Source organism: Ictalurus furcatus, chromosome 4, assembly GCF_023375685.1.
Source record: "Ictalurus furcatus strain D&B chromosome 4, Billie_1.0, whole genome shotgun sequence".
NCBI classification, from domain to species: Eukaryota; Metazoa; Chordata; class Actinopteri; order Siluriformes; family Ictaluridae; genus Ictalurus; species Ictalurus furcatus.
The window spans coordinates 33,076,692-33,086,600 of NC_071258.1; the positions used below are offsets into that span (position 1 = coordinate 33,076,692).

Below are 9,909 nucleotides of genomic sequence, written 5' to 3' on the forward strand. Positions count from 1 at the left end.
AGAATGCAATGTTGTATATTTTTTCAAATTCAGCAACTTTACCCTGTCCAAAAATATGGATATGCCCCAAAATCTGACTTTGCACCATTTTATTGTAAATGTAACCTGTAATAAACCAAAGGCAAATAAAATATTTCTTCACAGTTATTTCTGTATGTACACACAACTGTAAAAAGAACAATTCACAGCCCAAAATATTAGCAGGTAGGTGTATTGGCTATACTAAATTGCTTTAGATATACAGTGGCAAGAAAAAATATGTGAACCTTTTTGAATTTCATGGTTTTCTGAAAAAATTTGTCATAAAATGTGATTTGATCTTCATCTAAGTCAAGGGTACTGACAGATATAATGTGTCTAAAATAATAACAAAAAAAATCTGATCTTTCATGTCTTTATTGAGAACCACCAAAAAAAAAACTCATAGTGCTTGTGGGAAAAGTATGTGAACCCTTGAGTTAATGACCACAAAAAAGCTAATTGGAGTCAGGTTTTAGCACACCTGGAGTCTCGTTAAGAAACTGAGTTTGGAGGTGTGGACTACAGCTACTTTGACTGATAAAAACTCCTCAAACTTTTGGAGTTTGCACTGCACAAGAAGCACACGCTTATGTGAGCCATGCCTTGCCAAAAAGAGCTTTCAGAGGATCTACGATCAAGAATTGTTGATTTACATAAAGTTGGCAAGGATTACAAGGAGATTTCAAAGACTTTAGAAATTCATCAGTCTACAGTTAGGCAAACATTCTACAAATGGAGACACTTTGGGACTGTTGTTACTCTACCAAGAAGTGGGCGCCCAGTCAAAATGATACCATGAGCACAACGAAGACTCATCAATGAGGTAAAGAAACAACCCTGAATGACAGCCAAAGATTTGAAGGCATCATTGGAACTGGCTAACATCTCTGTTCATGAGTCTACAATACGTAAAACATTGCACAAGCAGCGTATCTACGGCAGGACACCACGAAGGAAGCCACTGCTTACTAAAAGGAACATTGCCGCACGCCTGAAGTTTGCAAAAGAGCACATTGACACTCCGCAGCGGTATTGGCAAAATGTTTTGTGGACTGATGAAACTAAGACTGAACTATTTGGTAAAACCACACAGCACTACATCTGGCGTAGAAAGGGCACGGCATATCATCATGAAAACATCATCCCAACCATAAAGTATGATGGAGGAAACATCATGATTTGGGCCTGCTTTGCTGCATCAGGGCCTGGCCAGCTTAGAATCATTGAGGGGAAGATGAATTCCCAAGTATATCAGACAATTCTTCAGGATAATGTGAGAATGTCTGCTGAAACTGTGTAGAAGTTGGGTGATGCAAAAGGACAACGACCCAAAACACCAGAGCAAGTCCACAACAGAATAGCTTCAGAAAAACAAAGTCTGCATTTTGGAGTGGCCAAGTCAGGAGCCCAGACATCAACCCAATAGAGATGCTATGGAATGACTTGAAGAGAGCCATACACATGAGATGTCCAAAGAATATGACTGAACTAAAGCAGTTCTGCCAGGAAGAATGGGCTAAAATTCCTCCTGAACGATGTGCAGGTCTAATCCACAGCTACAGGAAGTGCCTGATTGAGGTTATTGCTGCCAAAGGGGTCATCCGGTTATTAATTCTAAGGGTTCATTTTCTTTTTCCACTGCCGTTTTGAATGTTGAATGAGTGTGTTCAATAAAGACATGAGGGATCAGAATTTATTTTGTGTTATTAATTTAGACACATTATATTTGTCAATACCCTGGACTTAGATGAAGATCAGATCACATTTTATGACAAATTTATGCAGAAAACCATGAAATTCAAAAAGGTTCACATAATTTTTCTTGCTACTGTATGTGTGTGTGTGTGTGCGTGTGCGTGTGTGCGCACGCGCACATGGCACCCTCTAAGGGATGGCATTCCAATCGGGCATATTTTTACTTTAAGTCCAGTATTCCTGGAATAGACTCTGGACCCATAAACAATATATATTCACTGATCATTTTTTTATTTATTGCCTGTGACTATGCACAATTTGTCAACCATCCTACACTCCCACCATCAACTGAAAAAGCACCATCACAGGACCAATGCTTGTCAGAGGTTATTTTTCATACTATTTTTAGTACAGAAATTACACTGATATGATGTGGCATTTCAGTGGGTGTTGTGTAGAATGCAAAGTAATGAGGTAATCCATATGCATAAGTAAAGCCCACTTTTAGTATCTAGTGAATTGGGACCTAAAAAGGCTTATATAAAAACCTAGAGGTCACGGTTGTTTTTGGAGAAATGAGAATGAGTTTCTTGCACACATGGTTTCTATTCACTCAGGTTAGAGCAGCTGATCCTCCCTGCAGTGTACAAGGGCTGCCCAATCCTCCTCAGCTCAGCAAAGATGGGGATGTACTGATTGGTGGGATCTTTTCCATCCACAGCAAATGGAACCAGCCAGGACAAACATTCACATCAGGACCCCAGAAAGGAGAATGCACAAGGTGAGGGTCAATAGGGAAATTTCTATATAAAGTAGGTTATATCATGAACATTTTCCTAAATTATTTACATCATAAAATGTTCAAAATTCTTTCTGAAATTGATTATGATTTGAAAATTTTTTTCCTACAGTTTGAATCTCAGAGAAATGAAAAATATACAAACAATGGTATTTGCCATTGAGGAAATCAACAACAGAACCGATATTCTTCCTGGGATCAGTTTGGGTTATAAAATCTATGCTGCCTGTGCAACAGTTGAAATGACCACAAGAGCCTCATTGTCCTTAGTAAATGGTGAAAAAAATAAAACTTCAGTGTCCTGCTCTAAAACTGAAACAGTTCAAGCAATCATAGGAGAATCATCATCTACCCCCACTATTGCCATATCCGCTACAGTGGGACCTTTACACATACCTGTGGTAAATCACCTGTCTTCTGATATCAAAGTATAAAAATGCATTTCCCTGCAATGTATACATTTGCATTACATGTTATATAGGCTGTTGTTATTCTCAGAAAATGAAAAGGACATAAAACCAAGTGTTATTATCTATAGTTTATATGTTAACCAGATAACTCTATTACAGGTCAGTCACGCTGCATCATGTGCATGCTTAAGTGACAGAAGAAAATATCCATCTTTCTTCAGAACTGTTCCCAGTGATTATTTCCAGAGCAGAGCGTTGGCAAAGCTGGTCAAATATTTTGGGTGGACCTGGGTAGGGGCCCTATGCAGTACTAATGATTATGGGATGAATGGTATAAATGAATTCATCAATGCAGCGAAAAAAGAGGGAATCTGTGTTGAGTATTCCAAGACATTTTATAAGACAGACTCCAGAGAAAAAATTCTGAACATAGTTGAGATTATCAAGGCTTCAACCTCCAAAGTTATTGTAGCTTTTGTTGCATATTCTGACATGGGGGTTCTTTTAAAGGAATTGGCCTTACAGAACATGACTGGGTTTCAGTGGATTGGAAGCGAGTCTTGGATTTCTGATTTAAACCCAGCCAATGTTCAATGGCAGCATGTTCTAACAGGGTCTTTGGGTTTTGCTATCCCAAAAGCTGAAATCACTGGCCTTGGGGAATTTCTGACTAAGCTTAATCCAGCTTCTGATATACCTATTTACAAAGAGTTGTGGGAGACAATATTTCAGTGTAAACTTTCAACACAAGAAAATGTTGAGATGAAACAACTGTGCAAGAGCAATGAAAGTCTCACTCAAGTTCAAAACCTTTATACAGATGTTTCAGACTTACGAATTGCAAATAATGTTTATAAGGCTGTGTATGCTGTGGCTTATGCCCTGCATAGCAGTTATGGATGTTCAAAGAGGGACAGTGGACAAGGTGCTGATGTGTGTACAAACCTTGCAGATAACCAGCGACCGTGGAAGGTAAGTGTAACAAAATAGACTCATGAAAAACATATTCACACTTATATTCATACTTATATTCATAACTGAAGAGTATGCAATGCTTCCTTTAGATAGTGAATGAGTTGAAGAAAATCCATTTCACCACTAAAGCAGGAGAGGATGTATTCTTTGATGAGAATGGAGACCCAGCAGCGAGGTATGATGTGCTGAACTGGCAGCAAAGTAAAGATGGTAAAACAATGATTGTTAAAGTGGGCTTCTATGATGCCTCTCTGCAAACACACCGTCAGCTGTCATTTAACAACATCAATATATCCTGGGCCCTAAACAAGGTAAACAACAACATCTATACCAACAGAATATGTTCATACAGATTTTGTATTGTATGTTTATATATACCGTATATTATTATTACATATATACAGTAAATAATGGTTTTCTGAAAATACTTAATAAATATATCCAATATGTAATGGTTTGCAGGTGCCAGTCTCTGTGTGTAGTCCGAGCTGTCCCCCGGGCACCAGGAAGGCTGTGCAGAAAGGAAGGGCAATCTGCTGCTTTGACTGTATACCATGCGCAGAGGGGGAAATAAGTAACATAACAGGTATAATGAATAGTGTTTTTAATTATGCCCAGAGGAATCAAAAAATTACAATGCAAAATGCACGTTACAATCTTGAATGAATTTAATAGACAAATTGACATTCATTTTCTCTTCTTTAGATTCTATAACTTGTATCAAGTGCCCACCTGAACTGTGGTCTAATGACAAGAAGGATACATGTGTCTTAAAGCTGGTGGAATTCCTGTCATTTGAAGAAAGAATGGGAATCATTCTTGTATCATTTTCTTTGTTAGGAGTATCTTTCACCATCATCATTACTGTAATTTTCTTTAAACACAAGGACACACCAATTGTTAGAGCAAATAATTCTGAACTGAGCTTTCTGTTACTCTTCTCTCTTACTCTGTGTTTTCTCTGTTCAATTACTTTTATTGGATGGCCATCTAATTGGTCCTGTATGCTTCGCCATACAGCGTTTGGGATCATCTTCGTCCTCTGCATCTCCTGTGTTCTTGGGAAAACAGTAGTGGTGTTAATGGCCTTCAGGGCTACACTTCCTGGCACTAATGTCATGAAATGGTTTGGGCCTCTACAGCAGAGACTCAGTGTACTTGCCTTCACTCTTGTACAGGTCATTATTTGTGTGATTTGGCTAAATGTTTCTCCTCCTTTTCCTTACAAAAATATGAATTACTACAAGGAAAAGATTATATTAGAATGTAGTTTAGGTTCAGCTATAGGATTCTGGGCTGTGCTGGGTTATATAGGATTTTTGGCCTTTTTATGTTTTATTTTGGCTTTTCTGGCTCGAAAGCTACCTGACAATTTTAATGAAGCAAAATTCATCACATTTAGTATGCTCATATTCTGTGCAGTTTGGATCACTTTTATTCCAGCTTATGTCAGCTCTCCTGGAAAATTTACTGTAGCTGTGGAGATATTTGCCATTTTAGCATCAAGCTTTGGTTTACTATTCTGCATATTTCTCCCAAAGTGTTATATAATCATCCTGAAACCAGAGAAGAATACTAAAAAGCAAATGATGGGTAAATGATTTAGCTAGCTAAATAGTCAGTAGTTTTGCACTGTTTAATATATGTTTTAGTTTAGCTAAAAGACTTTTAAACAAATCGTCATAGAGACCTATTATTCAATTAATACAACAAATAAAGTTAAAATAATGCTTTATCTTTTGAATTTATTTACAGCACCATTTATCTTTCTATACATTTTTATTAAATTCTCCATTGATTGCCCATTCAAAAAATGTTTAATTATTACATACGTACAATAGTTTACATACAAAATGTGGAATTGGTCTTGTCACATATCCTGCTCTGAGAGTGTTAGGTAAAGCTAAACATTTCACAATGATACAATGCCTAAAACAAATGTATAATTAGTCCCTTTAAAAAAAATCATGTAAAATTGTGAAACTGCGCTGTTGTCAGCCCAAGTTGATTAGCCTGCAAGAAATAAACTTGCAAAAGAAATATTGCTTTCCAGCTTGGCCTTTTGGTATCCTTGGTCAACTGAAAAAGGATATTGTACTGTATGGGCAAATAAAAGAGAAATATGTAAATATAGAAACATGATTTTCTTAAGATTTAATTAAATGTTTTTAAGTTTAATTTTTTCCATGTGGTTCCTCAGAAGCAGATATGGGACTTATAGACAACCTTAACAACTTGTAGACATCATCAAAACATGGATTCTCTGCATAATAGATTTAAATGCACGTGATCCCACAACTGGGCATGTCATCACTAAACATTTAGCATATACAATACCCTTCATTGTTGTAACATTCTACAGAAAGACTCATTAATTGTCATTTATTCAATTTTATTGTCAATGTATTGTGAAAAATTTGCACAACATCTCGTTTGATGATTAGAAACATTTGCATTATGAATGAAAAGCTCACGTTGTATTCCAATGTATTGTATTCCTATTCCAATAGGGGGGTCGCCTCCTCAAAGGCTTTGTCCAAAGGGGTATCCTTACAGGATGTGTGTGCTGTGGCGGGATGGACTACGCCGTACACATTCAATCGATTTTACAGTCTGGACATACATTCCGGCCTGGGCTCGAGTGTCTTGTAGTGACCCTCGGGCTCGGATCTTTTTGTACAGGCCGTACCTTCAGTATGAGGGAGTGGCTATTCTCGTTCCCACAGAGTTCAGTTAAGGCAACGTGAAGTTCCCTTTGAAATGGAACGTCTGTTCCCTGAGAAGGACACGAGACGTTGCGTAGCTTTGTCATACTGGGGCATGCTTGTGAATTGCGTCTTTGCTTCAGATATTAGAGGCTGACAGCGTGATTCACAGGTATAATTTATATATCACACAACATGCTTAATTGGCATGTCACCTGATCATGGCAGGCCTATAAATAGGCATGATGTTACACAAGCTTCAGATACCGGTCATGCACAAGGGTGCTTCCCACAGTGTTCAGCTAACGCAATGTCTCATTCCCTTCTCATGGAACAGGATTACATGCGTAACCCAGAGGTTTTCACATAGCTTTTCAGAATCACCCCCATGACCCAAAAAAAAAAAGTGTTATTTTTTCTTTAAATTCTGTTTGTTCCCATCTTAAGCCATAAAGAGGCTCTGCTTGGGCCACTCATTCATAATCTGTGAAATAGAAGATATGTCAAACCACACACTACATACATCACATTTGTGAGTGCACTGTCAAAGTCCTATCATCATCAAAAGTAGCCGTACCCATGCAGGATAAAGGGACGATTTTCTAACCTTGTGGTTTAACATTACTGTGTACAAAACTGGCAGAATGCAATGTTGTATATTTTTTCAAATTCAGCAACTTTACCCTGTCCAAAAATATGGATATGCCCCAAAATCTGACTTTGCACCATTTTATTGTAAATGTAACCTGTAATAAACCAAAGGCAAATAAAATATTTCTTCACAGTTATTTCTGTATGTACACACAACTGTAAAAAGAACAATTCACAGCCCAAAATATTAGCAGGTAGGTGTATTGGCTATACTAAATTGCTTTAGATATACAGTGGCAAGAAAAAATATGTGAACCTTTTTGAATTTCATGGTTTTCTGAAAAAATTTGTCATAAAATGTGATTTGATCTTCATCTAAGTCAAGGGTACTGACAGATATAATGTGTCTAAAATAATAACACAAAAAAAATCTGATCTTTCATGTCTTTATTGAGAACCACCAAAAAAAAACCTCATAGTGCTTGTGGGAAAAGTATGTGAACCCTTGAGTTAATGACCACAAAAAAGCTAATTGGAGTCAGGTTTTAGCACACCTGGAGTCTCGTTAAGAAACTGAGTTTGGAGGTGTGGACTACAGCTACTTTGACTGATAAAAACTCCTCAAACTTTTGGAGTTTGCACTGCACAAGAAGCACACGCTTATGTGAGCCATGCCTTGCCAAAAAGAGCTTTCAGAGGATCTACGATCAAGAATTGTTGATTTACATAAAGTTGGCAAGGATTACAAGGAGATTTCAAAGACTTTAGAAATTCATCAGTCTACAGTTAGGCAAACATTCTACAAATGGAGACACTTTGGGACTGTTGTTACTCTACCAAGAAGTGGGCGCCCAGTCAAAATGATACCATGAGCACAACGAAGACTCATCAATGAGGTAAAGAAACAACCCTGAATGACAGCCAAAGATTTGAAGGCATCATTGGAACTGGCTAACATCTCTGTTCATGAGTCTACAATACGTAAAACATTGCACAAGCAGCGTATCTACGGCAGGACACCACGAAGGAAGCCACTGCTTACTAAAAGGAACATTGCCGCACGCCTGAAGTTTGCAAAAGAGCACATTGACACTCCGCAGCGGTATTGGCAAAATGTTTTGTGGACTGATGAAACTAAGACTGAACTATTTGGTACAACCACACAGCACTACATCTGGCGAAGAAAGGGCACGGCATATCATCATGAAAACATCATCCCAACCGTAAAGTATGATGGAGGAAACATCATGATTTGGGCCTGCTTTGCTGCATCAGGGCCTGGCCAGCTTAGAATCATTGAGGGGAAGATGAATTCCCAAGTATATCAGACAATTCTTCAGGATAATGTGAGAATGTCTGCTGAAACTGTGTAGAAGTTGGGTGATGCAAAAGGACAACGACCCAAAACACCAGAGCAAGTCCACAACAGAATAGCTTCAGAAAAACAAAGTCTGCATTTTGGAGTGGCCAAGTCAGGAGCCCAGACATCAACCCAATAGAGATGCTATGGAATGACTTGAAGAGAGCCATACACATGAGATGTCCAAAGAATATGACTGAGCTAAAGCAGTTCTGCCAGGAAGAATGGGCTAAAATTCCTCCTGAACGATGTGCAGGTCTAATCCACAGCTACAGGAAGTGCCTGATTGAGGTTATTGCTGCCAAAGGGGTCATCCGGTTATTAATTCTAAGGGTTCACTTTCTTTTTCCACTGCCATTTTGAATGTTGAATGAGTGTGTTCAATAAAGACATGACGGATCAGAATTTATTTTGTGTTATTAATTTAGACACATTATATTTGTCAATACCCTGGACTTAGATGAAGATCAGATCACATTTTATGACAAATTTATGCAGAAAACCATGAAATTCAAAAAGGTTCACATAATTTTTCTTGCTACTGTATGTGTGTGTGTGTGCGTGTGCGTGTGTGCGCACGCGCACATGGCACCCTCTAAGGGATGGCATTCCAATCGGGCATATTTTTACTTTAAGTCCAGTATTCCTGGAATAGGCTCTGGACCCATAAACAATATATATTCACTGATCATTTTTTTATTTATTGCCTGTGACTATGCACAATTTGTCAACCATCCTACACTCCCACCATCAACTGAAAAAGCACCATCACAGGACCAATGCTTGTCAGAGGTTATTTTTCATACTATTTTTAGTACAGAAATTACACTGATATGATGTGGCATTTCAGTGGGTGTTGTGTAGAATGCAAAGTAATGAGGTAATCCATATGCATAAGTAAAGCCCACTTTTAGTATCTAGTGAATTGGGACCTAAAAAGGCTTATATAAAAACCTAGAGGTCACGGTTGTTTTTGGAGAAATGAGAATGAGTTTCTTGCACACATGGTTTCTATTCACTCAGGTTAGAGCAGCTGATCCTCTGTGCAGTGTACAAGGGCTGCCCAATCCTCCTCAACTCAGCAAAGATGGGGATGTACTGATTGGTGGGATCTTTTCCATCCACAGCAAATGGAACCAGCCAGGACAAACATTCACATCAGGACCCCAGAAAGGAGAATGCACAAGGTGAGGGTCAATAGGGAAATTTCTATATAAAGTAGGTTATATCATGAACATTTTGCTAAATTATTTACATCATAAAATGTTCAAAATTCTTTCTGAAATTGATTATGATTTATAATTTTTTTTTTCCTACAGTTTGAATCTCAGAGAAATGAAAAATATACAAACA

At 38.0% G+C, this 9,909-nt stretch overlaps 1 protein-coding gene across 1 annotated transcript; it reads left to right on the top strand.

The window, feature by feature from the left end:
- The first annotated feature begins 1,623 nt into the window (after nucleotides 1-1,623).
- Nucleotides 1,624-5,624, top strand: LOC128607064 (extracellular calcium-sensing receptor-like). Its single transcript, XM_053623684.1, has 6 exons — nucleotides 1,624-2,497; nucleotides 2,628-2,916; nucleotides 3,085-3,858; nucleotides 3,990-4,210; nucleotides 4,356-4,486; nucleotides 4,606-5,624. The coding sequence occupies exons 1-6, from the start codon at nucleotides 2,292-2,294 to the stop codon at nucleotides 5,499-5,501; spliced, it is 2,517 nt and encodes an 838-aa protein (XP_053479659.1). The 5' UTR covers nucleotides 1,624-2,291; the 3' UTR covers nucleotides 5,502-5,624.
- Nucleotides 5,625-9,909: the final 4,285 nt, after the last annotated feature.

What these genes read in the sequence shown, in the direction of transcription:
- LOC128607064 (XM_053623684.1), top strand. Translation starts at nt 2,292, where the DNA reads ATGAGAATGAGTTTCTTGCACACATGGTTTCTATTCACTCAGGTTAGA. An exon ending in GACCTTTACACATACCTGTG is followed by an intron (nt 2,917 to 3,084) that starts GTAAATCACCTG and finishes ACTCTATTACAG; the next exon opens with GTCAGTCACGCTGCATCATG. An exon ending in ACAGTGGACAAGGTGCTGAT is followed by an intron (nt 3,859 to 3,989) that starts GTGTGTACAAAC and finishes TGCTTCCTTTAG; the next exon opens with ATAGTGAATGAGTTGAAGAA.